Below are 19,770 nucleotides of genomic sequence, written 5' to 3'. Positions count from 1 at the left end.
ATAGTGAGGAGAGATAAGAAAGCCTTCATCAGTGATCAATGCAAAGAAATAAAGAAAACAATAGACTTGGAAAGACTAGAGATCTCTTCAAGAAAATTAGAGACACCAAGTGAACATTTCATGCAAAGTTGGGCACAATAAAGGACAGAAATGGTATGGATTTAACAGAAGCAGAAGATGTTAAGAAGAGGTGGTAAAACTACATGAAGAACTATACGAAAAAGATCTTAAACCCAGATAACTACAATGGTGTGATCACTCACCAAGAGCCAGACATCCTGGAATGCAAAGTCAAGTGGGCCTTAGGAAGCATCACTACAAACAAAGCTAGTGGAGGTGGTTGAATTCCAGTTGAGCTATTTCAAATCCTAAAAGATGATTCTGTTAAAGTGCTGCACTCAATATGCCAGCAAATTTGGAAAACTCAGCAGTGGCCACAGGACTGCAAAAGGTCAATTTTCATTCCAATCACAAAGGCAATGCCAAAGGATGTTCATACTACTGCACAATTGCACTCATCTCACATGCTAGCAAAGTAATATCCAAAATTTCCAAGTCAGGCTTCAACAGTATGTGAACCAAGAACTTCCAGATGTTCAAGCTATATTTAGAAAAGGCAGAGGAACCAGAGATCAAATTGCCAACATCTGTTGAATCATAGAAAAAGCAAGAAAATTCCAGAAAAACACCTAGTTCTACTTCATTGACTACACTAAAGCCTATGACTGTGTGGATCACAACAAACTGGAAAATTCTTCAAGAGGTGGGAATGCCAGAACACCTTACCTGCCTTCTGAGAAATCTGTATGCAGGTCAAGAAGCAACAGTTAGAACTGGACATGGGACAACAGACTGGTTCCAAATTGGTAAAGGAGTACCTCAAAGCTGTATATTGTCACCTTGCTTGTTTAACTTATATGCAGAGTATATCATGCAAAATGCCAGGCTAGATGAAGCACAAGCTGGGATCAAGATTGCCGGGAGAAATATCAATAACTTAAGATACGCCAATGACATCACCCTTATGTCAGAAAGGGAAGAAGAACTAAAGAGCTTCTTGATGAAAGTGAAAGAGGAGAGTGAAAAAGCTGGCTTAAAGCTCAACATTCAAAAACCTTTAAGATCATGACATCTAGTCCCATCACTTCATGGCAAATAGATGGGGAAAGAGTGACAGTTTTATTTTCTTTGACTGCAAAATCACTGCAGATGGTGACTGCAGCCATGAAATTAAGACACTTGCTTCTTTGAAGAAATGCTGTGACCAACCTAGACAGCATACTAAAAAGCAGAGACATGACTTTATTGACAAAGATCAGTCTAGTCAAAGTTATGGTTTTTCCAGTAGTCATGTATGGATATAAGAGTTGGACCATAAAGAAGACTGAGCGGTGAATTGATGCTTTTGAATGTGGTGTTGGAAAAGACTCTTGAGAGTCCCTTGGACAACAAGGAGATCAAACCAGACAGTCCTAAAATAAATCAGTCCAGAATGTTCATTGGAAGGACCGATGCTGATGCTAAAACTCCAATACTTTGGCCACCTGATGTGAAGAAGTGATTCACTGAAAAAGACCCTGATGCTGGGAAAGTTTGAAGGCAGGAGGACAAGGGGACAACAGAAGATGAGATGGTTGGATGACATCACCAACTCGACGGACATGAGTTTGAGTAAGCTCTCGGAGTTGGTGATGGACTGGGAAGACTGGCATGCTACAGTCCATTGGGTCACAAAGAATCAGACACAACTGAGCAACTGAACTGAATAAGCTCATGCAAAGATGCTCATTGTAACTAACCATTAGATCAATGTAAGTCAAAACCATGAGGTATCACTCCTATCTATTCAGATGGTTTAATCAAATAGATAATAAGATTTGACAAGATATGGAGAAATTGGAATCTTCACACATTTCAGACAGGAATGTGAAAGTGAAGTTGCTCAGTTGTATCCGACTCTTTGCGACCCCATGGACTGTAGCCTACCAGGTTCCTCCATCCATGGAATTTTCCAGGCAAGAGTAATGGGTGGATCGCCATTTCCTTCTCCAAGATAGGAATGTAGATGATGCAATTTTGGAAAACAGTTTGGCAGTTCCTCAAAAGAGTAAACAGAATTACTGTGTGTGCATATGCAGGTTGCTTCAGTCATTACAGCTCTTCCTGACGCTAAGTATTGTAGCCCACCACATTCCTCTGTCCATGAGATTCTCCAGGCAAGAATACTGGAGTGGGTTTCCATGCCCTTCTCCAGGGGATCTTCCCAACCCATGTCTCTTATGTCACCTGAATTGGCAGGTGGGTTCTTTACTGCTAGAGCCACCTAGGAAGCTCCCAGAATCACCATATGTCCTACTTACTCACTTCTAAGTATATATCCAAGAAATGTGAAAACATACGTCCTCATGAAACTTGTACAACAGTAAATATTCATACTAACATTATTTAAAACAACTAAAAAAGTGGAAACAAACCAAGTGTCCATCATTTGATGAATGGAAAAATTGTGGTATATGCACACAGTGAAATATATTTGACTATTAAAAAACACTGTGATAGGACTTCCCTGGTGGTCCAGTGGCTAAGACTCAGTGCTCTCAATCCAGGGGACCCAGGTTTAATCCATGGTCAGGGAACTAGATCCCATATGCTGCAACTAAAGATCCCTCATGCTGCAACAAAGAGCCAGTGTGGCCAAACAAACAAACATTTTAAAAGCACAACACTGTGGTAAGTTGAAGAAGTCATGTACAAAAGACTACATACTGTATGATTTCATTTCTATGAAATATCCAGAATAGGCAAATCCATAGAAACAGAAAGTATACCAGTGCTTGTATGACTGGCGACATCGGGCAGACATGAACAGTAACTGCTAATAGGTATGGGTTTCTTTTTTGAGGGGATCAAATATCCTAAAATTGATCATGGCGATATTTGCACACCTCTATGAATATACTAAAAAAAATGTTTAAATGTGTGAATTGTATAGTATGTGAATCCCAAGAAAGCTTTTAAAAAATGGGACTAACATTTACTGTTTTGAGTGTTCAGTGAAGCTTTTCTTTGCAGCTAATGACAAGTCTTGGGAATAGGTATTTAGAATAGCTGAAAAGCTCTGTTTAAATCCATCTTTTTCCTTCAGAATTTCTTACTAGTGCTCTCTTCACTGATGCCAGGAGACTTTTTTCAAGAATGACATATTCTTTAACAAAAGTCTAGAAGTGGAGGAAGCAAAAATTTTCAATAAAAATTCTTAACTGCTGACATACTCTATCATGCATAAGAATTCAGACCATTCCAATGTAAACCCCAGTAGCACTTTTTCTAATACCATGTGTATTTGTTTCCTGTTACTGCTGTAACAAATTACCCCTAACCAAGTGGCTTCAACAACTCAATTTTATTAGCTTATAGTTCAGGAATTCGATGAAATCTCTCTGAATTAAAATTAAGGTGTCTCCAGGGCTGCATTCCTTCTGGAGATTCTGAGGGAGAACCTGTTTACTTACCTCTTCCAGTTTCTAGAGGTGTTCATTATTTCTTGGTTCATGTCCCCCTTCCTCCAAGTTCAGAATCAGCAATGGGTAGTCAAGCCCGTCTGACACTGCGTTCCTCTGACCTAGCTTCCACTGTCACACCTGTTCCTCTGCAACTCTCCTCTGCTTCCAAAGGACCACCTGAATAATCAAGTATAATTTGCTAATATTGAGGTCAGCTGATTAGCTGTCTTAATTCCTCCTTCCTGTATAACCTGGTGTATACACAGGTTTCAGCAATTAAAACTTGGACATCTTTGGGAGGCCATTATTCTGCTTATTACAACATGATTTTCTAGGAATCTGTATAAATCAAGGTAATGGAAAAAGCCTTATGGGTTCTTGATGGTTTGATTAATCAGTAAAAGAGGATTTCTCTTTGGGGCAATGTGCTATATAGAAAATTTTGGCCTGAGTAAAGGGTTGTTTGTTGTTCAGTTGCTAAGTCATGTCCAACTCTTTGTGACCCCATGCACTGCAGCATGCCATGCTTTCCTGTCCACCTTTATTTTGTAAAATAGAGAAAAGGCTATTATGGACTGAGGCCTGTTCTCAGGAAATTTTAGGTGAAATAGATGTGGAAATTAAGAATTTGGAATACAATTGGTTGTTTTCAGGGCTTCCCTGGTGGCTCAGATAGTAAGAATCTGCCTGCAGTGTGGGAGACCTGGGTTCGATCCCTGGGTCAAGAAGATCCCCTGGAGAAAGGAAAGGCTACCCACTCCAGTATCCTTGCCTGGAATAATCCCTGGACAGAGGAGCCTGGCAGACTTTCAAATTATTGTGATGGCAAACCCGCTAAAAGGCTTCCCATGACCCTGGACCCCAGATAGATGATCCTTGATTTGGGCGTGGTTTCCAAACTTGACTGATTTTGCAATTATCTGAAACATTTGAAAAATAGCATCAGATTTCCAGGCTTTAATGTTGACCTTCAGAATCAGAAGTTTGGAAAACAGAGACAGAAAAGATGATTTGAATAATTTCTTCAGTTGATTCGATATTTAGCCACATTTGATAACTATTGGCTTAAAAAATAAAGGGACTTGAATGAGTAATGATCGAAGATACATGTGTTCACTTGCTTTTTCTGTTATTTGCTGGTTAGTTTTGAAGGTTACAGAACATTTAAATATGACCTAGAGCTTTGTTCAATCTGACCAATGTGGAGCCAATAGAGAAATCTGAAGGTATTATTCTCACTTCCAAGTCATCAACCCCCAACCACAGAAAACTAGAACCTCTGGATTTTTTTCCTCTCTTAAACGTGTATACTCTGACATTATAAGTTATGTCTTGTATGAGTTTACCTTTGTTAAATTGTCATAATGTGATTAACTAAGTTATGCTTATCCCATAGATGTAATGGAAGAATACAGTAATACTTGTGATCACTTTGTGTTTATACCAAAATATGATATATACCAAATTGGGTTATAATTACTATCTAAAGTCTATGAATTAGCACATTTTCCATATCTTACCAGCAAAATGCTGATTTTTATGTTAGTTTAAAAATCTTTCTAGAAATGAGACGTCTTTTAACAAAATATGCAGTTAATCAAGAGGACAATAGTTAATCATTGAACATGTGCCAAAAGGTATATCTTGAAGACCAAAATGTTGCCTTTTCTCTATAGATATCACACTACAGAAAGAAACTCAGGAAGGAATTCCACCCCCAACCCAAAGTCAGGAACCTCTAAAACCTCAGGAGAATATATCACGACCCATTCACAATCCCTTAGTTTTAAAAACTAACTTTGAGGAAGAGGAGGAGGAAGAAGGTGAACAAAATGGTGAGTAAACCTTTTCTCATATTTATAGCGCACATTTGAAAACCTCATGATATTTTCTGCATACTTGTTTAACTTTTAGAAGTTTATAACTAATATATAAGGCAGATTTTGGTGAGAAAATAGCTTTAATTTTATTAAATATATTAAATTCATTATGTTCTAATTTGTTCAACATCTACACATATGTTTATGATTGTTTGGATTGAAAGTTTTTTGTTGTATGATGGCTAGGAGACAGATCTCATGTTTAAATATGCACAGTTGCTTGTAGGTATACTAATAACATGTTTTATTTGTGTATAGCTTAACACTGATAATATGATTTATATAATCATATAAATGTATATATAACAACATTGTCTATTTATATGTAACAACATTGACATACATAAGTGTTAATCTATCTGTCACATTTAATCCTTGAAGCTATAGAGATCAATAGAGTAGTTTGTAATGTGTAAAGCATTATCATCTGCATTATCCCAGTAATCCTTGCCAGCATAAAGAAGACTAGAATCCAGGTCTTACATTGTAGTCCATCTTATTCCTCCCATATCGCCACAGCCCTGCAGTGCCAATAAGTATATACAAACAAGATAAATATCCAGAAAAACAAACTCTAAGTCTGTCTCTGCCTTGGAATTTGTCCTTGTATGGAGACTCAGAATGTGGGCACATTGAAATGGCTGAAACGTTATATTTTTTTCTGTAGCCATCTTACTACAGAAAGATAGTTAATAGGGAATTCCACCTCTTATCTAGAGTCAGAAACCCCTGAAACCTCAGGAAGATATATTACAACCCACTCATCATCCTTTAATTTTAAAACTAACTTTGAGGAAGAATAGGAAAAAGGAGGTGTGGCACTTTCTGCTGTTTAGCTCTCTGTCTCCCACGCCAACATCCTCCTTCTCCAGACAAACATGATCTCAAATGTGAACCTATATGTCCAGCCTCTCATCTCAAGATACATAATGTATAGTCATTTTTCTCTTGACTGATTCTTTCTAAAACAAAATATAGCAATAAGAAACATTTGTTAGTACACAAACTTGACTTTAAATGTTTTTAAAACACTAATCCATTTATGAGGACAATGTGTGGGATTTTTCATTCTGGTTTGTAAATTTTCAGATTATTTGGCTTTGGGACAATTTAATTTAAAAAAAATATATCCTATAGATGCTTCTAGTTTATGGACAAAGACTCCTGAAGAAATTGAAGAAAAAAGAGCAATAAAGGAGATGTGTTATAAATCTGGTAAGAAATCAAACATTTGTATATTTTCTCATATTTGATGTGAGGAGTACACTAACCATTCATTTTCTTGTGGGAGATTAGGTGAATACTACAGAGTTCATACTCCTTCAGATATTTCATCATCTAAAAGCCTAGCCTCTATAGTGGAAAAAGAGATAGAAAAGTCTTTGGAAAGTGGCAGTGAATTGCAAGAAGGTAAGGAATGAAAAGGAAGCTTTTCAAGGTGGTGAATACTTGGCGTGATAGGCTGTGAATTATTAAGTATGTACTGGAGTCAAATGATAAATAATACATCAGAATTGAGAGTGAGAAGGAAATGATTTTATTGCATAACCTAAATTTAATATGAAAAGCTGCTATTAATGTAATCATATTTTCCCAGAGGAACCAAAGAATGAATAGACCACATAAACCATGGTGACACTACATACCCCATGCAGAAATTCTGGAAATAACTCGGTTTTACCACTTCATTTGTCTATGAAAATAAATCTCCCTATAAAACAAGTGTAGATTTTTTTTTAATATAAGTAGAATGGACAACTTAGCCCTAGAAGGACAAAAGGGAGATCACGGAATAATGTTGGTGGCAGGACAAGCGTGTATTTGTTCATTGAATGAGTGTTTCCTGTGTACCAGCCCATTTCAAGGGCAACACAGGTGAATAATTATAAGGCTGTGCCTTTTATGGGTCTTATGTTCCGGTGAATCTGACTTTTCTGTTGGTGAATGTTTTGCTCTTGAAGGCAAGATAAAAAGAACATTATTTTCTGGATATAAAATGAACTCAGAAAAATCCATGGATGTCATGGGTTTAAGTAGTTTTCTTGGCTCTGAGATGAGCTTAAAAAAAAAGCTTTAAGCAAAATCAAAATTCTTTCCTCCTCTTAGATACCAAAAAGATAGTTGGAAAAGATTCCCAGGATCAAGATGAATATAAGATAAAGAGTAGAATGTCTGTCTTGCAAGTATGTGTGGCAAACCATTTCCATTTAAACATATACAGCAGTAGGTGGCAGCAACATACTGTCAAACGGTAGAACAGTCAAAAAACCCAAGCTGATAGGTGGGAGCCAGCTAGTGAAGGACGGATTGTTCAAATTACACGGACAAGGGCTTCCCAGGTGGTGCCAGTGGTAAGAACCTGCCTGCCAACGCAGGGTACACAAGAGACATGAGCTTGATCCCTGGGTAGTGAAGATCCCCTGGAGAAGGAAATGACACAGACAAGAAAAACAAAACAAGGACAAACATGTTAGCAATGAGGATTAAAAAAGTCAGATATAAAGACAGTTATATGCATTTTCACTTTATATTATGGTTTTAAAAAGCTTTTTATTTTTAAATAATTCCAGTTAATTCATGAACCCTCTTTACCCAGATTTCCCCAAATGTTAGCACTTTACACATTTGATGTTTTCATTCCCTTTCTCTCTCTCTCTCAGTATACACATTGTTGTTATTTTTTTCAAATTGTTTGAGAGTAAGTTGCAGGCTTGCATAACTCTCACACAAATGTGGTATAAATACCAATATCAGAAGATTACTAGTGATATAATATTATTTACAAACCTAAAAATAAAGTTACACCAATTGTGCCGTCAATGTTCTTTATACTAAAATGAAGTCTCCCTGATTTAGAATCCAGTTCAGAATCACAAGTTATATCAGATTACCATAGCTCCTTTATTCTCCTTTTAATATTTTATTTTAAGAGAAAATTATCTAAAAATGTATAAAGAAAATGGAGAGACTTTAATTATCAGTATAATTAGCATTTTTCAATCAGTGAAGTGAGTGAAGTGAAGTTGCTCAGTCATGCCCGACTCTTTGCCACCCCATGGACAGTAGCCTGCACCAAGCTCCTCCGTCCATGGGATTTTCAAGGCAAGAGTACTGGAGTGGGTTGCCATTTCCTTCTCCAGGGAATCTTCCCAACCCAGGGAATGAACCCAGGTCTTTCGCATTGTAGACAGACGCTTTACTGTCTGAGCCACCAGGGAGTAGATCCTAATACATTTTACTCAGTTTATTCATGGTGAGTAGATAAAAACAAAAGAAATATTATAAAATTCATTATATGTCAAGCACAACAACTAAATTAAATATATATATACACTATAGCATTAGATTGCTCACAATTTTTAACTGCCACTTGTTATATTATCCACACAATAAAATAAACTTCCCTTCTGCTTTCCTGATAATTATAAATTGGCTTAAAATGTATATAATTATAAATTTGTTGTTCATCAAATCACTGGACAAACAATACTTCCATTAACTTTTAGATTCTTTACTATCATCATAGATTCTATCAGAAACTTAGATAAGCACCTAATGGTTTCTTAAATGATTTTTTTTTTTTAAATTTCTAGGGGATGGTCTGACAGTTCCAACAAAATTCAGCCGATTTGAAAGGCAAGGTGAAATAAAAGCATCATTGGACAAGAAACCAAGGACTGACATTGCTGCATTTGAAAATGGAGGTTAGTTCATGTATTACTGATTGATTCTGAGTATATCACCATATAAGACATAATTCTGAGTTTTTTTCTCTCATAAGCAACTTGTTTCATCAATGTCTCTTTGACATTTTATCACTGACTTTGGATAAGCTCCTTGAGGCCAGGAATTGTGTATAATCAGTTGCTCTGCAGTAGAATTCCTGGCACATGCAGTACACTTTGTAAATATTTGTGGAACAAATGGCTTTATGTTTAAACAGTTGAACAATTACATGTATAGAGACGTTGTTTATAAAATGCACAGGTGACCGGAAGCTAATATGCTGGGACAGTGAGTCGAGTGTAGCGAGGTAAAGGCAAACTGTGATAAACATAACCTCTTGCAGTGAAGTCTAAGACATAACTGGTAAGTTTTCTTCAAGTTGGGAAAGACTTAATATGATACAGATTGTGAGGGAAAAATGAATGCTTTTGTTGGCCACAAAATTTCAAAATGATTAAGTAACTTGTGTCAGCTACCAGATAGCTAACGTAAACTTACACTGCATTATTAGGAGTACTATAGAAAAATAATTAAATGCAATAAGTCATTTAAAATATTCAGTAGACTATTTGACATATATAGAAAGATGCTGTAGAAATGTCATCTATTATTGTACTAATTCCACTGATTTCTGTACAGGGTAGTCCATACTTGAGAATTATTTTTAAACAAGGTTACTTGAAAACAAGTATTCTATGTTAAGAAACAGAAACTTGTATGGTGAAGATCTGAAATTAAGTGTTTAAGTACATTTTAAAGCACCTGTGGATATTTATCCTGGAAAATAGATCTTTAGGGAACATGAAAATTGCTTTCATATACCTGAGGATATTATATGGAAAGCAATTATATTTATTGAGTATCTCTGAAGTGTGGTAAAGATTGTTAGATGGAAAATTGTGTTGACTGTGAATTTTCTTACAATTACCCGTAAGTGTACATACTAAATATTCATATACATATATATTAATCAAAACATATATGATATGTATAGAGATGGCAATAGTATCACTGAGAAGTATTTAAATGGTGTTTTAGAGGAGGAGTATGCTGTATTGAAAGATAGCTTTGTACAATTGTCTGCCATTGTTGCCACTGACAGTAAGTTATTGCCCTAGGAGGTGACTGCTACATTCCACAGAGAATCATATTTCTTGGAGTAGATGAAAATGAAGCTTTAACCGAAGAGAAAGAAAGCACCATATCACAATGTTCAAATGCTAAAGGTAATGAGCCAGTCTATATTTTGATCCATTTGTGATTTGTATAGATAAGTTCAAAATGTAAAATTTGATTGTATTATATAGTTGTAGAAACCAAGACAAGAGGCAAGGTAATAAATAAAAATACACACCCAAATATACTGGATAGGAGTTAGGGTCCCTCAGTATGCAGTCCTGGCTCTATCAATAATTATTTGCCTGTGGAGCTTTATTTTTCTTACCTTTAGTTTCCTTATAGGAGAAACTGGCCTGTTGGGCTACACAATTTCTGAGAGTCTTGCTAACTCTAAAATTATTGGTTCTCTTCAATGGTAATATCCAGCCCTCTTTGTTTTTTTTGTTTTTTGTTTTTTCCCCCAGCTTCTAATATTCAGTATGATTGAATTTTCTTAGAAGGCTTTTGTGAAGATATATATACTGAGAAGAGCACTAATCTCATGCTGACTTCCCACTTTAGGATTATTACTAACTGTATCCTGAGAATAATCCAGAGATATGTTAATATTGTACATCTCTATAGGTTTATGCTGCCTCTACCTTGCTAAGAATCCCCCAGCTGGGACCTTGGCTGGGCAGCTCTCTAAGCCACAGACAGGATAGCTGTCCTGTAATTAGAGGACTTCACGTATTCTCCATATAAGTGTTAACCAATTTTATCTACTGTCTTCTCCATCATTAAATAAATATTCTCAAAGACAGGAAAAGACACATGTGATCAAACTCTTCCTATGGAAAATGATATGTAAATCTCTTCTCCTCTCTTTTGTTCAGTCCATCAAAAAACACACCTCTAACTACACAAATAACGGTAGCCATCATTCTCATGTGGCTGTTTACACTGAAGTTAATCAAAATTAAATACAATTTTAAAATTCAGTTTTTCAGTTGCACTAGCCGTATTGCATGTGCTCAATATTCACAGGTGACCAGTGGCTATCATTTCAGATGGCACAGATTTAGAATGTTTCCGTCATTGTAGAAAACTCTATTGGATTGTTCTGCTCCAAAGCTTAGAACAAGTGAAGTGTTTTACAGATATTTCTTCATCCTTGGTTTAAATTGGCATACTTGGAACTTCCCGAATGGTCCAGTGGCTAAGACTCTGTGCTCCCAATGCAGGGGCCTTGGGTTCAATCCCTATATGCTGCATCAAAGATCCCATGTGCTACTACTAAGACCAGGCCAGCCAAATAAATAAATGAAATCAGTAATTTTTTTTAATTGGCACCTTTTATATAAAATTGATAACCCCCTTTTAAAAATTTTTTTTTGTATGGAGGTGTTAAAAATATTGCCATAAATACATGTTTACCTATTGAAGATAATGGCTGTATTTCAAATTTTTAATGTTTTGATACTGACAGATTTGGAGGACTCAATTTGCTAACTAGGGAATTTCAGTGGTGGGTTCTAAAAATTAATATGCATATATATTTTTTAAAGAGCATAGATGAGCATGTATATGCCCATCATATAATGCTTGCAAAGTGACATACCAACAGAAATACTTCTTTTTTTTAAATTAATACTGACATTTTATTTTCTTAATTTGCTTTAAAAGATAACAAGGACAGCCCTCATCTAAAGCGTTCCCTAACTACCCGACTAGTACCTACAACGCATGTATTAAATGCTACTGAGAATATCAGTATGAAGTGCAGAGAGGACCTCTCTTCAAGTGAGACATTAGCTCTATCACTTTTTGGCCTTAGATATATTTGTCTTATCATGGATTTGTTTTGCTTATTTGAAACAGAATTTTTAAAAAGAAAGAAAAAAGGATGGTTTGAAAATAATTCAGGATTAAGAATTTAAAGACACAATAGTCTTCTACTACTCTGACAATGAATTGTGATGTGGGTCCTAGTAAATTAAATACTTTCCCATTGGTTTAATTTAGATATTAAAATTGATAATATAATACTACGTTCTTAGAAGATTCATTAGTATGACATGTTAAATTTAACCTGTGGCAGGATTCATTGACAGATTTTTTAAATTATCTTTCAGATTATTTTTCTTGATTTCACTTCTCCTTGCCATTTATACTCTAAGCCTCTTCTCTTGATACAATCAAGACTCATGAATCTTCTTTCCCTCCCTCCTTCCTTCCTATTTCATTTATTGAACCCCTGTAATATTCTTCAACCCCAGCTGGGCAACGAAGAGAACCATGATGGTTTACCTCAGAGGAGATTAGTTCAGTGACACTTGTGAAAAATACAGTTTCCAAATTCTAGGAAGGGGAGCATGCGAGTAAGGAATGGAGCATGATGTTTGGAGAGGAGGCAGTGAATCAGGGCTTTACTGAAGGCTTCCTGCTTAGGCTGAAGATGGGAGCTAGGGCAAAGAGAGATTTATCAGCCCACTATAGCGAGCTAATGTAATCTACATAGTGATTTTGATGTTCATTTTTACTCTGGAGAAATGTACCTTAGAAATTCTTGGAAAATTGAACTTGTATATAAAATTTTCCATGTTAAAACAAGCAAACAAGAAGTGAATAATTTAGTAATATCAGCACTAACAAATTCTGATTATTGAGTCTTGTTTCACCAAACTACCCATGACCCCAACTTAGAACAACAAGGTAATATTCACTAAAAGTATTTTACACTAATCCAACTTCTTAAGAAGTAGTAGTTTGGGCTTAAAAAGTAAAGAAAGATTTATGTTCACAATGACAATTCTAAAACTACTAAAAATAACATAATCAGGTATATAGTTATATTTGGATTATAATTTTTATGTTCTTTTAAAAGGATCCACATATTTCTTTGGATGAAAAGCATTTTTCCTCCAAAGGAATGTTACTTATTGAAAGTTTTCTCATCAATCAATTTGATGAGAAAAATCAAGATGGAATATTTTTGGTACTTAAAAATAAATCACCGTTTGTTCTAGAAAGTAAAATATTAGGGTGGTACATTTTTTCCCCCCTTGCTTGACGTGTGAATGCACCGATATGTAATTAGGACCTACAGTAATTTTCAGATGAAAGCATCTCCTTAAAAACTGTAAAAACTTGTATCTTCTTTAAGTGAATGATGTCCACCCAGTAATGAAGCCTCATTTTAAAGGTGTGAAAAAAAGAAAATGGATATATGATGAACCAAAGAACTTTCCTGGCCCCGGGATGCGGAGAGGTAACGTATCTCTATATTTGGTATTCCTGAATTATAATTTGAAAATAGATTAAATAATATTTTCTAGCCAACAAACTAGTCACTATCATGCACCATGTTATTTGAGATGTCATTTCCTATAAGTCTAGTTCTTTTAGCTTACATTATCTTCCATCATGCTATTAAACATCTAAAGTGCAATGCATTAATTACAGGTGTGAAACCAGCTTGCATTATCCCTTGTTCCCTTTCCCCTTTCCTTTATTATAGCAGTGCAGCCTTCAAATCCCAAAAATAAAATGAGTTACCATCGGAATAATAAAAACAAAAATTCTGAGAATGCATCCTATATCCATGTTCAGAGAGGTGCTGTCAGAACTGTCTCATTGAATGCACCTCCCCATGGCAGGCCTACACACGGGTCCTACAATAAAGCTGATGTTAACAAGGAACCCAAATTCAACCTCTGTTCAGGTGAGATTCCACACTTACATAGGCTCTTGATTCATGTCTGTGATTTGCATCCCTGTGAGATGTCCTGATGGTCCAACTAATCTTAGCTGCTCCCCACCCCCTTCTCTTTCCAGGCCATCACCACCATAACATCTTAGAAAACTAGTGAGAGGATTTTTGTCCATGTGCAGGAGTACACATGATTTAAAGGATATTGGAGAGGACGTGTTAGGTGCAGATGGCTTGTCACTGACCCTCTCTAGAGTTTTGTCTCAGAGCACTGCACGCTGTTCCCCCTGGATGGCTTTATTTCACTCTTGAGGATTGGTTTTGAATGGTTGACATTTTCTTGTTCCACCAACTGCATTGTTCTATTATCACTTTCTGGCTAGTGCTTTGGTTTTCCTTTAGGCCTTCATGATTACTTTCTGAAAAGGTTAGTTTGGGGGTTAACTGCAATATTTTTGACAACTGCTCATCTCTCCCACCCATGTCCAGATTGCTTTTAAATCATTCCATCATGTAATAGGCCAAGTCATAGTGTATGTGTCAGGAAGTACAAGGCCTTGAGGGAGGAGGGAACCAGATTTCTTTTTTAATCTCTTGTCTCAGATGAATTTAGTTCTTTTAAAGCTGGGCTTTGGTTTTCTCAGTTTAACAAAAGGTCACTCAACTCCCTGTAATTTTGTTTGTATGTGCTTGTTTTTGCCTCTAGTCAGTGGAGTTCTGATTGTTGTATATTTCTTGAAGCACAAGTGAAAAACTCTGTGTCTCTCTTTGGTCCTCCTTTTACAATTTACATAGAAGCTAGTTTTTAAATTATTTTTTCTTCTGTTTGTTTTAGAATAGAATCATGTATGAATTTATATACATGATTATTTATATTTACTACTGTTGTTGTTGTTTAGCCACTAAGTCATGTCCAACTCTTTTTGCGACCCCATGGACTGTAGCCTGCCAAGCTCCTCTGTCCATGGGATTTCCCAGGCAAGAATAAAGCCTTTTACTTCTATTATCATTTTTTTATTATTTTACTGTGAGTGGACATTTTTGTGAAGAATACAGTGACCACCAGACAGTTAGATGCGATTGTTTAGATTTGTATTTAAGGGGCCTCAGACCTTCCTTTCCTTCTTTCCTTCTCTCCTTCCTTTTAGTCCCGCAAATATTCACAGAATTATATGTAAAATCACAGTAAAGCAAGACAATGAAATATTTTGATCACATACATATATCATACTTTAGCTTAGCCTCATGGGAGCAATTCTTATTTGAGGAACTGAACAGCCAATTAAGAGATGTATAACCATGGTCATTGATAACTTAAATGGTCTTAATAAGCTCACTTGTATCCCTGATTCCTTACCCTTGAAATGGCTTCACCTCTGAGAATAATAACTTTGAAATATGCCTGGAATATGATTTTAACATTATAAAATATTTAATTCCTGTTTCCTTATTATCTCAGATAAATATATGTCAACGTCATATAATGGTTCAGTGTGGCGAAAAAGAATTCCTTTTTCAAAAACATATTCAAAAAATGAAAAGATATATACAGGTAAATATTTACTAGTGGTTTTAATGTATCATATAACTCTAAAATGAATGACAAGTTTTAAGCTCAAGGAACATATTTTAGAAAATTTTCGTGATATATATGAATATAATTACTTGGAGTTTAGAAGAGATCTCATCTACTACAATTTTTTTTTGCCTTTTATTTATGTATTTAATTGGAGGATAATTGCTTTACAATGCTGTGTTGGTTTAACTTTACCTTTTTTTAATTGGGTTTTTCTTTGCTTATTTTTATTTTATCAGAAACCTTTTGATATATTTCTCTCCTTAGCCAGAAGCATAGTAGTTTCAGCAATTATATAATGTTAAGATGCATTCTTTGTTGAATTACAAAGCAATATATAAGACCATATTTTGACACAAAATATTAAAGCCCTGCTATATCCTGGCTAGTGAGTACATAATGGCTAATGCAGGTTGACCGGGCACCTAAGTTGTAGTTTCCAGCCTGGGAGGTTCAAAGTGACTCTGGTCTCTATTTTGTGCTCTTTGCCCTGGGAGGGTGTAGGGATTCTGGGTACCTCCTGAGGGTAAAGGTTTATAGTGGCTCCAACCTCAGGTTCCAGATGTGGTCCTTTTACTAAAATGCTTGGTGTCTAATCCCAGCTTATTCTGAGGCTGGCTCAGTAGGTTTGGAAGATCACACAGGATAAGCTGGTTTCAGTTACTTCTTAGAAACATGAGACTTTCAGAAAAACTCCTAGGTAGAGAGTTCCTACCTAAATCAGTAGCCTAGAACTTTCAGAATCATCTGAAATTCATAAAATATTATACAAGAGATTCCCAGAAAAATCAGAATATATCCAGACTAGAAACTGTATACTTCCCAAAATAAATACTTCTAAAGCAGTATTTCCCTATAAACTCTTCACTGCAACTGTGATGCAGTATGAAGACCTGTATATATATTTATAGGTCTTCCCTAGTGGCTCAGACAGTAAAAAAAATCTGCCTGTGATGCAGGAGACCTGGGTTCTATCCCTGGGTTGGGAAGATCCCCTGAAGAAGGGAATGGCTACCCACTCCAGTATTCTTGCCTGGAAAATTCCATGGACGGAGAAGGCTGGCAGGCTGCAGTCCATGGGGTCACAAAGAGTTGGACATGACTGAGCAACTAACACTTTCATATATATTTATACTGGAGTCAATCACTTTTCTTTTTTTCCCATCTCTTCATCATATATTACTATAGCCGAATGCTACTGTGGTGCTATATGTTTATATTTCATCTTAAGTTCATGTGGGCCGCACTTAATTTTGTGAGGAAAGAAGTGAAAAGTCAGTGAAAATCCCAAATAAAACTACCAATTGTTGAGCCATGTCTTTTTCTCCCATGATTTCGTTGTGGGTGGGATGTTTCCACCCCTGTCCCAGGGACAGCTCCTGTATTCCAACAGCCTCCACATACATAGTTAAACATGAATCACCAAAGGTTTTGGAGGGGAGAGGGGTCACTTCAGAATATGAAACACGTACCATCCCTGTATGTGACAGGGGAATGCAAGCTAACAAAACTGCTTTAATTCTTTCAATTTTGGAGAGCATGGAGGAAGGTATGCGAAACAGACAGCAAGAGAACAGAAACTTTGTGGAGCCAGCTTACTCCGTACTAGTCTCTCCTCATTTTCCACCACCTCCAGCTCCACCAGGGCCCAGTGGTAGAAAAGTCAATGACAGAATTTCCCTTGAATTTTTAAGAATCAGAGCACAGAGAGGACCTGCAGTGTACTTCTCAGATGCAACCTAGAGGGAAAAACTGGACAGAATTTCTCAATGCCCTCTGGTGATGTGGTTGCAGGGAGGGTAAATCTGTCTAATGCTAGAGGGTTGGAGACAGAGCCTCTTGAGATTGCCAAGCTCCAAGGTTGCTTGGGAGGGCATTACATATTCCTGTGAGTTTCAAGTGAGAGTGAGTTTCTGGGAGAGAGGACTCGTGGATGTACACAGAGTCTCCTGGCTGGGACTAAAGGGATAGCATCAGAAAGATGCCTTTGTGGTTGGGTTCTCTTCCAGGGGAGGACTCAGCTGGAATCACAACAGATTTCCAGGGAGTTGATTAGAAACCAGGCCATCACTCACTGATCAAACCCTTGTTACTTGAAGGATGGTCTGAGGGCCACCAGCAATAACATCACTTGGGAGCTTGTTAGAAATATGGAATCTCTATCTCAGACTTACTGAATCAGTATGGCTGCATTTTAACAAGATTCCCCAGGTGATTAGGATACACATTAAAGTTTGAGAAACCTTAGACTATGTTATCTGGGCACTGTTCCCCAGCATAGGACCCAGACCTTGTTGAAACCCGAGATTGTTGAGATGACATTCTTTTCCTAATGGTCACACAGCAGCAGCCATTGTCCCAAGTTCCAACCCTGCACGCATGTGTGCTAAGCCACTTCAGTCATGTCTCTTTGCGACCCCGTGGACTGTAACCGATCAGGCTTCTCTGTTCATGGGATTCTCCAGGCAAGAATACTGGAGTGGATTGCCATGCCCTCCTCTCGGGTGTCTTCCCAACCCAGGGATTGAACCCAAATCTCTTATGTTTCCTGCACTGACTGGGTAGATTCTTTACCATTAGCACAACCTGGGAAGCCCAGTCCCAACCCTAGAAATTAGGATAAACAGCAGGAAGGTAAGGGAGGGAAAAACAAAAACAAAACCAACCCTGGGAAAGAACTTCAAATTTGAATGTGATTGAAAGATACATGTGAAATAACTATGGAACCACTGAATTTGGACTAAGTTTATAGGCACAGGACTAGATAAATTTTCGACCTCAGGCTGAATGGGAATTTAGAGTCAAGAAATTAAAAAGGCTTCTAACAAAATAAAATTAGTTTTCTTATTTGCCTAAGGTTTGGCTGGGTAATGTGTAACCCCTAAACACTTCCCCTTTCCAGTTGTTGTTTTTTCCCCGGAATAGGGAGAGAAAGGTTAGCTTGTGTTTTCTCGCCTGCGCTTCCTGCTAGGGCACAGTGGAGAGATCGCAGCATTTCCCAGTGGACAGATGGACTGTGGAGAGAGGAGGCAGAAAATACAAGCTGCCACTAGTCTGTTCCTCTGAGGAATATCTGAGCGCCAAGGCCAGAGAAGTGTGAATGGGTGAGAGGAGCCCTTTGGGAAAATGTTTGTGGATGCTCTGAGGATAATGCAAGAGGAGAGGAAAACGCGTCTGTGGGAACTGAGGAAAGGAGCTGAAGGCAATTAGAGGTGTCATTGTCAGCCTTCCCTTGAGGCCACATGTCCTTTCCGATAGGGATATAGCTGGTTGACTGGAGGTGCCTGTCTGCACAGAAGGGAACATTCTTTCTCTGCATTCTGGGTGCCCCATGGTGCAGCCTTCTGTATAGTAGTATTTCTATTCCTTTCTATCCTCCCCTCCATCTAAATTCAAATCATAGCAAGCTTTGGAAAGAAGCAGAATTAATTTGAATGGTGTTCTGAAAATTTATGAATTAAAACAAGCCTAGTTTTTGTTTTGTCCTAAGATATATGGGACATAATTAACAAAAGAAACGCAAAATGTTTGTACCCTGAAGAATGGTGAAAAAGAAAATAACTGAAATGTGTTTTGTGTTTTATTATTAGAGCCAAGAAGAAATGGGAGCAAGTAAACCTGGAGGTTGAGAGAAGAGAAAAATGAGAAAAGAGAAAAGTGCCAGGAATCATCTGATTTACAATCAAAAATGAAAATTCAAAGAATGAGATACTCAAGTACTCCATACTGTATACTGGATAGCCAAAGATGATAAAATGCAAATTCTGAAAATAAGATGCAGGAAGTACATTGTGCTCTTTCAAAACTGATAAAAATGCAAATTACAAACAGCTGCCTGTGTATTTGTATAGGTCTGGGATTCATTCGATGCATTGCCACAAACATTTAATAAAATTTAAAAGTTTGACAATTAAGATCACTCTTTAATTGTAAACTAAGTTAGATTGCACAGATTGAGGAGTAAAATTGTGCCGTTGATCTCTGTTTTGCAATATTCTTTAAGGAAGAAACCTCACATTTTCTTTCTTTACCTAGATTTTAACTGGGCCCTCTGTGATAGTTACAGATAAAATGTAAACATTCAGTGAAGTCCCAGGGTTACAGTGTGGTGATAAGTATGAGAGGAATTCTAATAGATATACACTTTGATGTGTTATAGAAAGAGACAAGGTCTGGTTTATCATTCAGGGCCGTTGCTGAACCACGTCTTTTATTTGGCAACTACAAAATCTACCTGCTGGAATGTGCTACGTTCAGAACTGAAAAACAAATATT

The 19,770-nt window shown here is 36.9% G+C and overlaps 1 protein-coding gene across 1 annotated transcript in view; it reads left to right on the top strand.

Annotated features, from left to right (window-relative positions):
• The window catches only part of C5H12orf50 (chromosome 5 C12orf50 homolog), a 29,085-nt gene extending 9,819 nt beyond the window's left edge, over nt 1–19,266 (top strand). The window contains exons 4-13 of the mRNA XM_005679783.1: nt 5,180–5,338; nt 6,521–6,598; nt 6,680–6,793; nt 8,977–9,087; nt 10,228–10,335; nt 11,894–12,010; nt 13,374–13,478; nt 13,728–13,931; nt 15,379–15,471; nt 19,086–19,266. Of these exons, the coding sequence (XP_005679840.1) occupies nt 5,180–5,338; nt 6,521–6,598; nt 6,680–6,793; nt 8,977–9,087; nt 10,228–10,335; nt 11,894–12,010; nt 13,374–13,478; nt 13,728–13,931; nt 15,379–15,471; nt 19,086–19,111 (1,115 nt within the window). The 3' untranslated portion in view covers nt 19,112–19,266. The remainder of the gene's footprint in view (nt 1–5,179; nt 5,339–6,520; nt 6,599–6,679; nt 6,794–8,976; nt 9,088–10,227; nt 10,336–11,893; nt 12,011–13,373; nt 13,479–13,727; nt 13,932–15,378; nt 15,472–19,085) is intronic.

Source organism: Capra hircus, chromosome 5, assembly GCF_001704415.2.
Source record: "Capra hircus breed San Clemente chromosome 5, ASM170441v1, whole genome shotgun sequence".
NCBI lineage: Eukaryota > Metazoa > Chordata > Mammalia > Artiodactyla > Bovidae > Capra > Capra hircus.
The sequence above is the reverse complement of the archived record's forward strand: the minus strand, read 5'-3'. Positions and strand labels throughout refer to the sequence as shown.